Here is a 17,335-nt window from a genome sequence, read left to right as displayed (position 1 = left end):
TCCTGTTTGTTTGATATTTTCAATTACTTTTTTTCTCACCTGGTCGTCTTTCTATGATCTACCTTCGATCTTCTAAAGCCCATGAATAAAAACTGACCTCTGTGTGTGTGTGTATGAATGCATGTACATATGTAGGTATGTATGTATTTATATATATGACAAAATTCAGTGATTAATATTTACCTTGGCATTTACCCACGGTGCACATATACCCGTAATGAAGGTGCCGCACAGAGGCCCAGCAATGGCCGAAAAAATAATGTTAGAAACGTGGAAGAGGTTCCCCAGTTTTTCCACTATTAAGCCCATGGATATTGCTCCCAGTCCGGCTCCTGCAGCTAAAATTAAGAAAGGACAAAAGTTAGTGTTTGTATTCTTTGATATTATAAGTAAAGAAAATATAAGATATTCATAATTGGTATTGAAAAGTATTCTGGGATTTGTATTCACGAGTATTCTGAGTATTCTCGGATTTGTATTCATGAGTATTTTGTGACTGGCAGCAAAGTGGAATACAGCCATCTTTTTCACTTGGGAACAAAGTGGAATGCGGCCATCTTGTACACTTAGAAACTATGCCACTGAACTGTAATGTTCTCAGTTATTCTTCGATGAGCCCCTGATGGATATGGTCAGGGAAAGTAACATACTTAAAGTACACCATGGCAAACACGTATGTTTCAACAAAATCAGTACTACACCAGTGGAAGGAGAATTTTGGCAGAGATGTATCTTTCTTACCACAATAATACGTATGCCACATGTGAATAAGCACAATGTTAAGTCATACTGGTAGACAGGTCACCTAATTTCAACCTCAGCTTTCAGTGATATGCCAGTGAACTGAGTTCTGCTACTATTAAGTATGCTATACGTCTCGGACATAAGACCTGACAAAAACAATAGGTTATACAAAATTAGGAATGTGTTTATGTACTGAAACAAATGCTCAGTATGAATTTTTGTCCCTTGATGAAGCTTGTTATTGACTGAGTCTGATTCTCTTCAAGAAGTATATACCAAGCAAGAGGAAACGCTGTGCTTTGTGACTGACAGTGGTCTGGTATTTAGACATAATTGTGTACACTGGAAGTAATACACAAATAACCCTCATATAGAAGAGAGGAGCTTACGACAACGTTTCGGTCCGACTTGGACCATTTACAAAGTCACACTAACGAGAAGTGGAGCAGGATGGGTATATATAGGCAGGAAGAGGTAGTGGTAGAAGTGGGGAATACTACCTTTCCTCTTTCCCTTTTTCTCCTCTGGGTTGTCTTTCTTCTGTCTCGTGTTTCTGTTCCTTCATTTTTTATTTCATCACTTCCCCTTACCCCCACCTCTGTGCACTTGATCTCCCTCTGTGGGCACCTAGCTCCCTTGCAGTGCTTCCCTTTCTTTGCATTTGACTGGTTCCTCCTTTATTCCCCACTACTACCACTACCTCTTCCTGCCTATATATACCCGTCCTGCTCCACTTCTCGTTAATGTGACTTTGTAAATGGTCCAAGTCGGACCGAAACGTCGTCGTAAGCTCCTTTCTTCTATGTGCGGGTTATTTGTGTATCGTTCCAGTCATGGTATTGTGCCTTTTTTTGTTATTTACTGGAAGTAATACATTAAACGATAACAGAAATTTATTGGGTATCTCGGGTGATATGGTTAGAACAGTGATGTTTCAAATCTTGGTAAAGGGCATTCATTATATACTTACAACTGGTACACTAGCCCCTTACTCAGTGATCTCTTGTTAGTGAACTTGACAGACGTGTGCGGTATAGTACGGGCATATCGTAAATATATGAGCAAGTTCGACGCAGGTACTCGGAGAGGCGAGGTACAGGCGTTTGCTGCCGCTGACAACATGGCATTTGAGTGGCATTACAAACCGAGATGTCACGTTGTTGACATTTCACCGAAACTAAAGGACAGTCAGTGGCATTATAAAAACCTGAGGCTGTAATGGCCTACATTCACCCTCAATATGCGTTTAGTGAACAAATGTGACATGCAGATTGGGTTAGCCGAGTGTTTTTAGGAGCTATAAGTGGTACATAAAACTTATCTTGTGGACATTTCCATGATCATTGTTTATAATATTTATAAGATGAGAACTTTTAAAACGATGTTATGAATATTGTTTGTCATCAGATATAATATTCAGGGACCACGTCAGAAAACCTACTATACAAACCCGTCTAATAACTGATCACCAAATACACTCGTTTGAGGCCAGATCATCACTACCTAATACAACTTTCTCCTATGTGAAGGTTTTTACTCAGCCATGTAAGATCTTAAGTAAATATTACCAAGGCTGGCTCCTCCTTAGGAAAATTAATGAATAGAAAAAAATTAATATACAAATAACACTTTATTGTAAGAATTTAAAATATAAAACAAGTAAACATTTACTTTAGCTTATTTGAATGAAAATGAAACATGAAATGTAAAAATAATTGAATTCAGCATTAATTTGTACAGATGTAATTGAATAAAAATGATGTCGATGTTGTTGACAGTGAAATGTAGAAATTGTAGCCGTTGTTGATGAAAGGGGGGGCGGGGTCACAGCTGGTAAGCGACAACCCAACGACTATTCGGTCACAATGTGTCTAGCCTTGAATGATCCGTCTAGATGATAGGAACGCAGGTCTTTCACCACTGCAGAGATGAAGGGTAGTTGCCTGGGGCTAAGTACAATGAAGTACGTACATCGTGGGTGACGTCTCAACTTGTTTAGGTTCCTCTCCATCTGTCTCTGTAGTCGCCAGATGACCTTAGCTGGCAGGCTAGGCTAGAAAGAGACAAAAGTTAACCACTACTCGATAAATCACTCCATGATAAGTGAAAGGCATTTAAGGAATGGTGAGGATTTAAAGACTAGAGTTTTAAGCATGAAAGTCAAGGCAGGACGAACAAAGTCCCAAAATTAGATAAAAGTGACGCTTTTAACTAATATATCAAATAAGACAGGAGCCTAGGCATTTTACTTACAGATGTGTTGGGAGCTGCGAGTCAAGTGATTATCCATTTGGTTAGACTCCCACACGTCACCTTTCCGTGTGGCATTGTCCTCATCGCTCTCGGGCCGTGTGGACCTACTGTGCAGATGCTCCTGAGTTACCTGGCTGCAGTGGTGTGAGGTGGTGCTGTCGCGCCTCTGCTGACAATATAGGAGTACTGCTGTTGTCAAAATGGCGGTTAGTCTAAGACGTCGGATTAAAACTGTTGGCATAGAACTACTTCGAGGAACGATTGCGGCTAGTTCTGCACAAGTCTTATTATCCAAGATCATCCGGGAGACGTACGGCATACAAGATGGTGACTTATATGGGGTTGCATTAAATGGAGCCCAAAGAATTTTCGAAAACTGCTAACGGCGACGGTCTATGAATCATTGGTCACCCGGTTTCAGGACGCAAGTCTTGCCGTCACACCAGCTGTCTGTGTGAGAATGATTGATGTTTCATGGCATTATACGTGGATCAAGTTACGCAACGTTCCCTTTGAGGCACACGAGGCGGATTTCAGGAAAGTTTTTGAGATGTATGGAACAGTTCATTATGCTCAGCATGGTACGTAGTTGGCAGGCGCCTATGCTGGTCTGCCAGAGGGTACTTTCAACCTCAAAATGACTGAGACACCTAATACCGTCCTATGTTTATCTACAAGAATTCAGGGCGCAGGTCATGATTATGTATCCAAGGTAACGATGTACGTGCCGCCTATGTGGTGAGTATGATCACATAGCGGCGAATTGTGACAAGCGGAGGCGTGTTCCTGGAAGTGTGGTGGACGTCGCAGCCCCTGCTTCAAAGGTGGCAGGTGTGGAACAACCATCGGATGGAGGGCGTGGTGTTTTGTGGAGTGAGATAGTGGATCAGGCACACAGGTCTGGAGGTGAGTTGGAGTCCCTCACCCAGTTGCCTGACCCGGTGTCTCCTCCTGTGGATAAGGAGGAGCAGCAACTACAGGAGCAGGTTATTGAGATTGAGGAGGAATTGGTGGCGGTGTTGAAGTCTGTCACCGCCTGATGGGGACATTTCATCTGAGCTAGGCGTCATTGGGGAGTCATCGCTTCTTGTAAGTCGGGGACGTGATATTTTGGGAAGTGATGGTGTGCTGGAGTCGTCCGTAGAATCACTAAACCATTGTCAGGTGGAGATGGAGGTTCATCGTGAGGTAACATCTGATCAAGATATGTGTAACGTGACTGTCACGAGAAAGAGGGCTGCTACGTCAGATTTTGACGACGCCCTGACGCCAGTGCAAAAGCATGGGAAACAGACTGAGGTGGAGTGTGAAGGTAGTGGTGTAGGTGGTGGTAGCCATCATAGGAGGCACCGAAAGAAGGGGGGGGGGAAAGAGAGCACTCTGAAGGTGTCAAACATGAATTCAGGCTCTGGAGTAGTAAAGAGTGAGGAGAGGAGGAAGGGGTGGAAATTTTAAAAGGCCTTAGGTGTATGACTAAATGTTAATGGTTTATGTAGCAGTATGAAGAGAGATTGGTTTTGTACTTTCCTGAACAAATCTAGAGTGGATGTGTTCCTGCAGGAGCATAATTTTAAAGAGGGTAGGGTGTTGGAGGTGGCAAGGTTTCGAGTAGTAATCCTGCCATCTCCCCGTCTAAAAGGTGGTGTGGGTATTTTAATAAGTGAGACGAGCCCGTTTGTTTTTGCAGAGAAGCGAGGGAGGAGTGGGAGGAGTGGGGTGTTGCGTGTGGGCAGGTGGTGGGTGGGTAAGCATGTGTCTTTTGCGAGTGTGTATGCGCCAGCAGAAAATAACATACAGGTAAGGAATGGTTTTGTGTGTGAGGATCTTGTGTTTTTCTTACATGCACTGCCAGAGGTGGCAATAGTTGGTGGGGACTGGAATTGTGTAATCAGGGTGGCTGACGTGGACCCAAAAGTGGCTGGATTTATGTCTGTGGCTCTTAGGGAATTCTTAAGGGATGTCGGGTTACATGATGTGTTTTTAGACTAAACAACTAAACATAAGTTTGTTAGGAGTGGATATGCTGCGAGGCTAGATAGAGTGTACCTTACTCAGGGAGTGGATGTGAAATATTTCTGTACTGTTGAAGCTACTATGTCAGATCATAGGGCAGTGGTGGTGGAGGTAGGGTGGGGGGCGCTTGCAGAAATATGCAGAAGTTATTGGAAACTAAATATAAGTGTTAGGTGAAGAGGAGGGGTTGGGGGGGGTTTCAGTCCTATGGAGGGAGCTTAGTGTGGAAGAACAGGAGGTGGACGACATTGTAACATGGTGGGATTGTGTTGCGAAGGAAAAGATTAGAAAGTTTTATGTAAGGGAAGGAAAACGTATTAATAATTTAAAATATGGACTGGCTAACTACTTAGAGGATAGGTTAAGAAGTTGCTATGGGCGAGGGGTGGTTGGGAATAATTTTCCTATGGATGAAATAGTTGAAATAAAAGGGAGATTTAGGGCGTTACAAAATGAAAGGTTTCAAGCTGTAAGTGTGCAGGCAGGGGTGGAAGAAGTGCTTTGGGGCGACAAGCCGTCTGCGTGTGTTTTGCGGCATCAAAAGCAAAGGCAGGCGGTGACGGCCATCCCAAGTTTAGAGGTAATGGAGACGGTCAGGACTTATAAAGCAGGGCAGGAGATAAGAACCACGAAAGGGATGTGTGCATATGTGGAGGCTTGGTATAAGAAGTAGTGGACAAGTGGGGGGGGTTGATGCCAGGGCGTTAGACGAGGTGGGTAAGTATGTGACTTGTAATTTAGGGAATAGCGACAGAAAGGTTTAGGTGGGATTATTACTGCAGAGGAAATAGAGAATGCATTAAGGGGAATGAGGAAGGGAAAGCTCCGGGTATTGACGGTCTCCCGGTAGAATTTTATTTACAACATTGGATGTTAACATGGGAATTTATAGTCAGGTTATTCAATCGTATGAAGGAGAAGGGTAAGTTGGAGAGAAGCAGGCTACAGCAGTTGTAGTGTTCGTCCCGAAGGGCAAGGGTCAGCCCACCCTACGGGAGTACCGAGCCATGTCGCTGATGTGTGCAGACTAAGGTTTTTGCAAAAATTTTAGGTAATAGGTTCAATTGTGTTGTTGGGAGGGTGGTGTCAAAATCTCAGTTTGGGTTGCCGGGAAGGTCGATGATTGAAGGACATGGGATAGTCCGAAGTTTTGTGGAAGCTAAAGGTGCGAGTAGGGGAGGGGGGGCAACTTTGATGGCTCTAGATTGGCAGGAAGCCTATGATAGAGTGGAAAGGGGAGCTTTGCAGATTATACTTAGGAGACAGGGTTATGGGGAGGAAAGTCGAGTGGGTAAATGCATTGTATAAGGGGGCGAAAATGAGGATACAGATTAATGGGTGTATGGGGAGGGAGATTACAATGGGTAGAGGCCTTAGACAGGGATGCCCCATGTCCCAAATATTGTTTGAGTGTTTTCAGGACCCCTTTTATAGAATGGTTGACCGTAGCTTATGTACTCAAGGTGAGGGAAGTGTCGGGGGGTGGGAGGTCCTGGCCGGGATTAATTGGATATGTAGACGACACCACTGTTCTCATTCGTGAAGGGATGTCAATGGGAGTGCTGAACGAGGTCGTGCAATTGTTTGGAAGTGCCATGGGAATGCAGGTAAATAGCGTGAAATCAAGGTGCATGGGGTTGGGTTCTTGGGTGGGGGGGAGATGTAATGTTGTTAAAGAATGGGTGGTGTCTTTAAAGATTTGTGGTATTATTTATAGGGATGACATGGTTGCGGAGCGGGTGGAAAACTGATAGGTTATTAGTAGAGCACCTAACTCTTATACAGCGAGTGATAGTCATAAACATTTTATTGTATAGCAAGGTTTGGCATGTCGCAGCTGTGTTCCCAATTACAGGGACAGCGATTGCGGGCATCTTAAGATGGGTGTATAAATTTTTGTGGGGTTCACGTTGTGATTGGTTAAGGAGAGAAGTTGTAATGTTATCTGTACGTCAGGGTGGGTTGGGGTTGATGGATTTGAGATGGAGGGCTAAATGTGCGTTTCTTAAGATGGGAAGTTTTGCATATGGGTGTGAACGCGGGGCAGTTGGGAAGGATACATGACATGCTGGGTATGTGGTTTCGAGGAATAGAGTTGTTGGAATGCAAAATCGTTTTGAGGGCCGTGATGTTGATTAAGGAACTGAGAAAGGTTTGCATAAGGATTTTGTGTAGGTTGCTTGTAGGTAGGTGCATTGTCCCAGTTGAGGGTTTGTTCCCCATGTATGTATGGAAGAGTATTTGGTATAGATTTAGCAAGACGAAGCTAAACCCTCGGGCGTGCGAGGTGATGTTTCGTTTTCTGCATGGGATCCTTCTGTCTGGAGTGATACTACGAAACAGACAGGTTGTGGAGGGTGGGGGATGTAGTATCTGTGGAGGGGACGAGACTGTGTTCCATGTAGTTTATTTTTGTGAAGGGTTAGAAGAGGTCAGGTGCTGGTTAAGTAGGTTGGTACTGAGGGTGGAAGGCCGTGGGGTGTCGGTTCTGTGTGCTTTAAGTCTAGATATGGGTGGGTTAGACGAGGGCGTCATAAGAGCTTTAGATTTATCATGGTAGATTATATATATATATATATATATATATATATATATATATATATATATATATATATATATATATATATATATATATATATATATATATACATATACATATATATATATATCATTCATATATATATATATATATATATATATATATATATATATATATATATATATATATATATATATATATATACATATATATATATATTTATATATATATATACATATATATATATATTCATATATATATATACATATATATATATTCATATATATATATACATATATATATATATTCATATATATATATACATTTATATATATATATACATATATATATATTTATATATATATATACATATATATATATATATATATATTCATATATATATATATATATATATATATATCTATATATATATATATATATATATATATATATATATATTTATATATATATATATATATATATATATATATATATATATATATATATGTATATATATATAATATATATATATATATATATATATATATATATATATATATATATATATATATATATATATATATATATATATATATATATATATATATATATATATATATATATATATATCGTGGGTGATGAGGGGATAGTGAAGAGCAAAGGAAGGGCCTGGCGAAAACGTTCTATCGTACGATGTGTCGTAACAGAAAATTGTATGAGAGGAGGTGGGATCAGATTTTCTCAGAGGGGTATAGAATGCTAACGTTAGGAATTCTCGTGAATCTGTGAATGATAATGAGTGAGTGAAGGGGTTTTCATAGGTTGAGAGGGAGTCAGGGGGTCACAGCGGGCTCGCCTCCTTGGGGGGATCGCGAGAGCGTTGTGAATGTGGGTATGGAAGGGTTTCCTGGTTTTCATTGAGGCATTATCTTCATCAACCTTGTGGTTATCATGCCAAGTGTGGATGTAGGGCTGGAGAACTCGTTATGATCTATGTATCATTTCAGGAATGCATGGTGTAATCTCGAAGGGTTTCTTTTTATGTATTTTTTGGATGTGTATCAGTCTTGTATGACACAATTCTTTAGTAATATTGTTATTTGTTATATGAAGTGTGTTTTAGTTTGTATTTATGTTTGTGCTGGGTTTTTGCATGTAGATATATACTTATATACTTTTTTTTGTGCTTACAGTGCATCTGTTTAATGTGATTTTGAGAAACATTTTTTTTGTGTTTATATCCCTTTATATTGTATTGAGCCTTTTTCATAGGTCAGGCATTATGTAAAACTTTATATATGTATGTTTCGATTCATTTTAAAGTTTATAATTTAGGTCAGTACCCTGATACCGGTTTGTTTTTATTGCTATGTTCTTGATGCAAGTTTTAGTTGTATGGTATACAGACATATCTACCCAGTTTATAGACGCAGTCTATTTGCATCTGCGATTTTGTATACTGGTTTATTGTACCAGTAATAAGCTTTCGGTTTTTAAATTTAAGCTGTTTTCTTTTCATGTTTATTCGTATTTTAGTATATGTAAAGCTGTATTGTTAGGGATAAGTATGTAGATGTTCTAGTAAGGTTAGGATGTGAGGTTTTGGTTTATTGATTAATGCGAAGGATGGGATTAATTGATACAATTTCTTGTATATATTTTTTTTTTTATTGTATTGAGCCTTGGTCATATGTCATGTTATATGTAAATTTTATATACATGTCAGGTTTTGAATGATGAATGGGTATATATATCAGTTCATGACCCTGTTACTGCATTTATTTGTAGCTATGTTCTTGCCGTAAGTTATTGTTGTATGTTATACAGCAATATTTTGAGAGTATATAGGTGCAATCCTTTTTGTGTCAGGTATTTTGTGTCAGGTCTATTTTGTCAGTGTGCGAACCTTGTGGATTGAGATCCATACTGTTTCCCGTTTATTTTTATGTTAAGCTGTATTGGTTTTAAATAAAATATTAAAAAAAGCTGGCAATCTAGGCTAGAAAGAGACAAAAGTTAACCACTACTCGATAAATCGCTCTCCATAATAAGTGTAAGGTATTTAAAGAATGGTGAGGATTTAAAGACTAGAGTTTTAAGCATGAAAGTCAAGGCAGGACGAGCAAAGTCTCAAAATTAAATAAAAGTGATGCTTTTAACTAACATATCAAATAAGACAGGAGCCTAGGCATTTTACTTATGTAAGTGTTGGGAGCTACGAGTCAAGTGATTATCCATTTGGTTAGACTCTCGCACGTCACCTTCCCATGTGGAAAAAGGGGGGAAAAGGTGGCGGGAGCTAGACACTGACCCTACCTTAACAAGCAGACTGCAGGACCGAGTATAGTCGGTCCTGAGAGAGTGGTTTTTTGCGCACATCCTCCGGCTCCCGCAGCGCATCTAGGTTCCCATTCTCTATTTCTGACCAATCACAGACCTTCCCTGAGTCACCCCAGCTGAGCGGTGATGGCGGCTGCTCACTTCCCATTGGTGGAGAGAGCAGAATGTAAACACTTCTAGCTTGGCGTCACGCAGACTCGTGTTTTTCCGTTGAGTGCTCCTTATATATTGAAGCATTTCACCCTCTACAATGCCGGTAAGTACTGATTTGTGTGTCTAGTGCGTAAATGAAAAGTCTAGCCATATTTTGATATATATGAAGGCTTTGTGAAGCATATTATGAGTGCACCATGCAAATGAAAAAAGTGTAACAAAATAGGACCGAGTACACTCGTTCCTGCCCTTTTAGGTGATGTTTTCAAGTTTCGGTATATAAATATTTCCATAAAATTGGGTAGTGTATATATGAATTTAGTAATGATCTGGGTGTGTACAGAACATTTTTATTGTCCTTCCAGATCAATCAGAAATTGTTCTATGGTGAGTCCTCCAAGGATAAGTCGAAATTTGTCTATGTTTAGGACGATAATGACTCAGATCAAGACCCAGATGACCTGGAAGTGGTGGACACTGATGATGAATACTTGCCACAAGATGCAGAGGTGCCAACAGATGAGGAGGAAGCTATGCCACCATCCAAAAAGAAGAAATTGAACAAGAAGAAGATATTTGCTTACATGCAAGTATTGCAGCAACAAGAATAATCATGTCACATCCTCATTTTCCTGTGCCACATGCAAAGTAAACTATCCATCAAGATGGATAGAAATTGTTTCATAAAGTTTCATTGCAGAAATTAGTGATGTAAAAAGATTGTTCTTTCTCAGGGAACTCAGGAATATTTCATTTGTAAGTTGTATCCCATTGCAATGTGTCATTGTTGATAAGTAGTTCCTATTTCTGTTATTTTAATGCTTACAAATTGTTCAGAAACCAGTTCCATTTATGTTTTTTATATTGTCTACTTGCATATTAAATTTAAAAAATATTTATTTGTTTTTTTTTAACAATTGCAACCTTGCAACATTTTAAATTGTTAGACACAAACCGGGCAGAACCGAGTATACTCGGTCTTCGAATATCTGCAATTGCTCGACATGTTACTTTTACATCTCCATTTGGATGGCCTCAGTGACCTTACATCGAGCAGCTCTATCTCCTCATAAGAAATCACTTTCAAAATCTGCATTTTAGTCTGCCTTGCCCTCTGAAGGGTTAAACTGTCGTCACCATATATTTGCTCACTACTCCTATCTGTTGAACTTTTCCCTCACATCCTACTAAGAAAAAATGGGCACAGAATGGGCACAAAATGCCCACAAAAACGAACAGACATTCGTTACATGTGTAAGGAGTGTAAACCACCACAGTGAATAACATGTTTCATAGAGTTCCACAAGCTGCAGCACTTCTAGGAACCTGTTCTTTTCTTTATAGTTCATTTAAAACTTCATGTACAAAATATATATAGTTACATATATCAATATGTAACATTGACACTGATGATGAACAATAAACATTCACTACACAATCTACTGAATAAGCACATACATAAAGACATTAAAATAAACTTAACAAAACCAACAGACTGCTTCTACGTAGTTGTTTCACAAGTACACTAGGTTCATAGATGTAGTGGAACCTACTCATTATTGCTTACACTCCCCCCCCCACCAATGAATACATTCTACATTCCCCTGCTACTTAAAATTAAAAAATGACGAACAAGGACAACATCAATAACACAATATATAAACACATAACAATCCAGGCAACACCTGACATTATACTACATACAAGGTTTTAAAACATACCACAATTCAAGAAGGAATAAAGGTATAATAATAAATTTCAATCATTCGCTGCCTGACCACGGTAGAGTGCGGTTGTGCTCTGCACCCCTCTGCTGTTTTCAGGCGAGCTACCTTGTACCAACATGGCGCTGAGTGTGAGGAGGCGCGTAAATACCATCGGTGTAGAGCTGTATCGTGGGGCGATTTCACATTCTTCAGCACAGGTGTTACTCCCGATCATCATTTTTTTTTATATTTTATTTAAAAACACAATACACAATTATACATGTAGGCAACGTAAACAAAGAAACGTAACCATTATATATAACAACAAAAAAGCTCGACATTCCTACCTTAGCACTAAACTTATACATAAGAAAACACACGTTCATACATGTAACTAAACTAAAGACAGCCCACATCTTCAAGTACAGGTTTGTTTATTATATCCAAAAGTGCAGCCATAAACTTTTAACACAATATGCAATATAACCCAAAGAATGTCACACGTATTTACATTGTACATAAAACTGTATGTACAAAGACATCCTCAATAATCCAGAAATTCAGAACACCTAAAAAATTTCGAATCAAATAAAGGTGAGAAAATAACAATCTCTACACCTCACCACAGAAAAACTAAACACATTATAATATAACAAATAATTCGTCCCACCTCCATTCACTACATTCATCCCACAAGTGAACAAACACTACATCATCCCACAAGTGAACAAACACTACATCATCCCACAAGTGAACAAACACTACATCATCCTACAAGTGAACAAACACTACATCATCCCACAAGCGAACAAACACTGCATCATCCCACAAGTGAACAAACACTACATCATCCCACAAGTGAACAAACACTACATCATCCCACAAGTGAACAAACACTACATCATCCCACAAGTGAACAAACACTACATCATCCCACAAGTGAACAAACACTACATCATCCTACAAGTGAACGAACACTACATCATCCCACAAGCGAACAAACACTACATCATCCCACAAGTGAACAAACACTACATCATCCCACAAGTGAACAAACACTACATCATCCCACAAGTGAACAAACACTACATCATCCCACAAGTGAACAAACACTACATCATCCCACAAGTGAACAAACACTACATCATCCCACAAGTGAACAAACACTACATCATCCCACAAGTGAACAAACATTACATCATCCCACAAGTGAACAAACACTACATCATCCCACAAGTGAACAAACACTACATCATCCCACAAGTGAACAAACACTACATCATCCTACAAGCGAACAAACACTACATCATCCCACAAGTGAACAAACACTACATCATCCTACAAGTGAACAAACACTACATCATCCTACAAGTGAACAAACACTACATCATCCTACAAGCGAACAAACACTACATCATCCTACAAGTGAACAAACACTACATCATCCTACAAGTGAACAAACACTACATCATCCTACAAGTGAACAAACACTACATCATCCTACAAGCGAACAAACACTACATCATCCCACAAGTGAACAAACACTACATCATCCCACAAGTGAACAAACACTACATCATCCCACAAGTGAACAAACACTACATCATCCCACAAGTGAACAAACACTGCATCATCCTACAAGTGAACAAACACTACATCATCCTACAAGTGAACAAACACTACATCATCCCACAAGCGAACAAACACTACATCATCCCACAAGTGAACAAACACTACATCATCCCACAAGTGAACAAACACTACATCATCCTACAAGTGAACAAACACTACATCATCCTACAAGTGAACAAACACTACATCATCCCACAAGTGAACAAACACTACATCATCCTACAAGCGAACAAACACTACATCATCCCACAAGTGAACAAACACTTCATCATCCTACAAGTGAACAAACACTACATCATCCTACAAGCAAACAAACACTACATCATCCTACAAGTGAACAAACACTACATCATCCCACAAGTGAACAAACACTACATCATCCCACAAGTGAACAAACACTACATCATCCTACAAGCGAACAAACACTACATCATCCTACAAGCGAACAAACACTACATCATCCTACAAGTGAACAAACACTACATCATCCTACAAGTGAACAAACACTACATCATCCTACAAGTGAACAAACACTACATCATCCTACAAGCGAACAAACACTACATCATCCTACAAGTGAACAAACACTACATCATCCTACAAGTGAACAAACACTACATCATCCTACAAGTGAACAAACACTACATCATCCTACAAGTGAACAAACACTACATCATCCTACAAGCGAACAAACACTACATCATCCCGCAATTGAACAAACACTACATCATCCTACAAGTGAACAAACACTGCATCATCCCACAAGTGAACAAACACTACATCATCCCACAAGTGAACAAACACTACATCATCCTACAAGTGAACAAACACTACATCATCCTACAAGTGAACAAACACTACATCATCCCACAAGTGAACAAACACTACATCATCCTACAAGTGAACAAACACTACATCATCCTACAAGTGAACAAACACTACATCATCCTACAAGTGAACAAACACTACATCATCCCACAAGTGAACAAACACTACATCATCCTACAAGTGAACAAACACTACATCATCCTACAAGTGAACAAACACTACATCATCCTACAAGTGAACAAACACTACATCATCCAACAAGTGAACAAACACTACATCATCCTACAAGTGAACAAACACTACATCATCCTACAAGTGAACAAACACTACATCATCCTACAAGAGAACAAACACTATATCATCCTACAAGTGAACAAACACTACATCATCCTACAAGTGAACAAACACTACATCATCCTACAAGAGAACAAACACTACATCATCCTACAAGTGAACAAACACTACATCATCCCACAAGTGAACAAACACTACATCATCCTACAAGTGAACAAACACTACATCATCCCACAAGCGAACAAACACTACATCATCCCACAAGTGAACAAACACTACATCATCCTACAAGCGAACAAACACTACATCATCCTACAAGTGAACAAACACTACATCATCCTACAAGTGAACAAACACTACATCATCCTACAAGCGAACAAACACTACATCATCCTACAAGTGAACAAACACTACATCATCCTACAAGTGAACAAACACTACATCATCCTACAAGTGAACAAACACTACATCATCCTACAAGCGAACAAACACTACATCATCCCACAAGTGAACAAACACTACATCATCCTACAAGCGAACAAACACTACATCATCCTACAAGCGAACAAACACTACATCATCCTACAAGTGAACAAACACTACATCATCCTACAAGTGAACAAACACTACATCATCCTACAAGCGAACAAACACTACATCATCCTACAAGTGAACAAACACTACATCATCCTACAAGTGAACAAACACTACATCATCCTACATGTGAACAAACACTACATCATCCTACAAGCGAACAAACACTACATCATCCCACAAGTGAACAAACACTACATCATCCTACAAGCGAACAAACACTACATCATCCTACAAGGGAACTTACACAATCATGTATATTTAGTAATATTCTTCAATTATAATTTCCATTTTTAAGTAACAAACTTCACATACGTATAATAAAATATACATATTCATTACTATTAAACAATAACTTAAACAAGTACTATATTCTCATTCTACAGACCACAGCATTTCTTGCATCACAATCCTAACACTACTTAACACATTGTACATGAACACATATCCTTATATACCCATCCCTCGTTAGTAATATTCATTGAACTTCACCGAATGCTAATTATACAACCCATTCTGAGGACATGACGAAAACTCTCTCTTACATACTGCTATATACACGTTATGTATGATAAAAATCATACACATTACATTATCTCATTATTAGCAGTACACTTGGTACACAAACATATTTATCACGCCCGCATGTCCTTCGCTTTAATACAACCAACATTCTTGATAATACATTACAACATATTCCAAATTTAATTTATCCATTACATACATCAGTAAACCATCCTGAGTATGACCGTATACTTTTCACATTCACACAATTATTGCTCAGTTCTATGTCCATAAAAATCTGAACAACTTTTCCCATGTGAACCACAACAAACTTACTTAAAACACACCCCACAACTACGCTGCAAATCGCACCATATCAAGAAACTCCTCATATGTTCCCAAATCCTGAGATGAGCCCGGTGCAACCCCTGAATTTCTAACGCACCCCACCCTCTTTTTTTTTTTTTTTTTTTTTTTCACTCCACCAACAAACCTCTGACATTCAAACTTCGATATCATTCAGGAAAAGCCCTTTCCCATCTACTTCCGTATATCCCCCTATTACGACTGAGTATTTTGTACATTGTCGCCGCCAAGACCTTCTTTCGCACCACCCAATCCCCATTACCCCTCATGGCCCATGATACGAAAACAAAATCCGCTATGATGTACACCAAAGCACGCTGCACAGACTCTTCCACACCTCCCACATCTAAACTCAATGCCCTTAATACCGATATCCCTCCCCCACCCACCCTCCTCAAAATCCCACCCAACCACTCCCGTATACACTCCAAATTATTGCAAAAATATAATACATGAAAAGCTATCTCCCTATCCCCACACACCCTACATACGTCCTCCACCATCAATCCTCTCTCCCTAAGTACCACACCAGACAGCAATATTCCATGAAGGAAACGAAACATTACCTCTCTCACTCTTGGTCTGATGCGCACCAACCGCAACCTTACCCAAATGTCTCCCCATGCATACATTGGGTATATGCCCTCAACATGTGCAATCACCCTCACCCCTACAGCATGCTCCAGAACACCCACCCGTATCCTAGACGGATCTCTAACATAAAATAAAGCTCACAGCACATCCTCACACTCTTTCATCTCTGATCCTATCCACCACCTTCGTGCCTCCTCATATAATGCTTTCACTCCCTTCTCCACATGACCTTCCACTCGGAGAACCCCCCTCTTCAAATATATACACTTAACCCTTAATCTTATATCTATTAAACCCAATCCACCCTTGTCGACCGGTAGCATAACAACACTTCTACCCAACCAGTCACACCCAGAACCTCATATATACCTAAAAACCTTCTTTAGCATTCTTGTTATGTCCGGTTCTGCCAACGGATATACTGCTGCCACATGCCAAACCATACTATATATCATAACATTTACCACTATTACGCATTGATGTATCGTCAAATGCATGGGTCGCAAAACATTTAACCTACCCACCATCCTATCCACTGCCCTCCCAGAATTAACCATCCGTGCTTCCCCGGCATTCCCCATATAAACTATCCCACACACCTATATTCTATCCACCACACACCAACGCACAGCTTTTTTCCATCTCGCCCTCCCTACCCAATTCCCTAAGACCAATAATTTCTATTTCTCCACATTCACTCTTAAACCTGTAACTCCTTCAAAACCACCAATCACATCCTCCACCTCATGTAAACTTTCCTCTCTTCTCACTAGAA

At 39.5% G+C, this 17,335-nt stretch overlaps 1 protein-coding gene across 1 annotated transcript in view; it reads right to left on the bottom strand.

Moving 5' to 3' along the window:
• The window catches only part of LOC128695544 (sodium-coupled monocarboxylate transporter 1), a 330,002-nt gene that overhangs the window by 78,384 nt on the left and 234,283 nt on the right, over window positions 1-17,335 (bottom strand). Inside the window, exon 8 of the mRNA XM_070093458.1 lies at window positions 184-338. Within this exon, the coding sequence (XP_069949559.1) occupies window positions 184-338 (155 nt within the window). The remainder of the gene's footprint in view (window positions 1-183; window positions 339-17,335) is intronic.

This window comes from Cherax quadricarinatus, chromosome 42, assembly GCF_038502225.1.
Source record: "Cherax quadricarinatus isolate ZL_2023a chromosome 42, ASM3850222v1, whole genome shotgun sequence".
In the NCBI taxonomy this organism is placed as follows: Eukaryota; Metazoa; Arthropoda; class Malacostraca; order Decapoda; family Parastacidae; genus Cherax; species Cherax quadricarinatus.
This window is presented reverse-complemented; position numbering and strand designations above follow the sequence as displayed.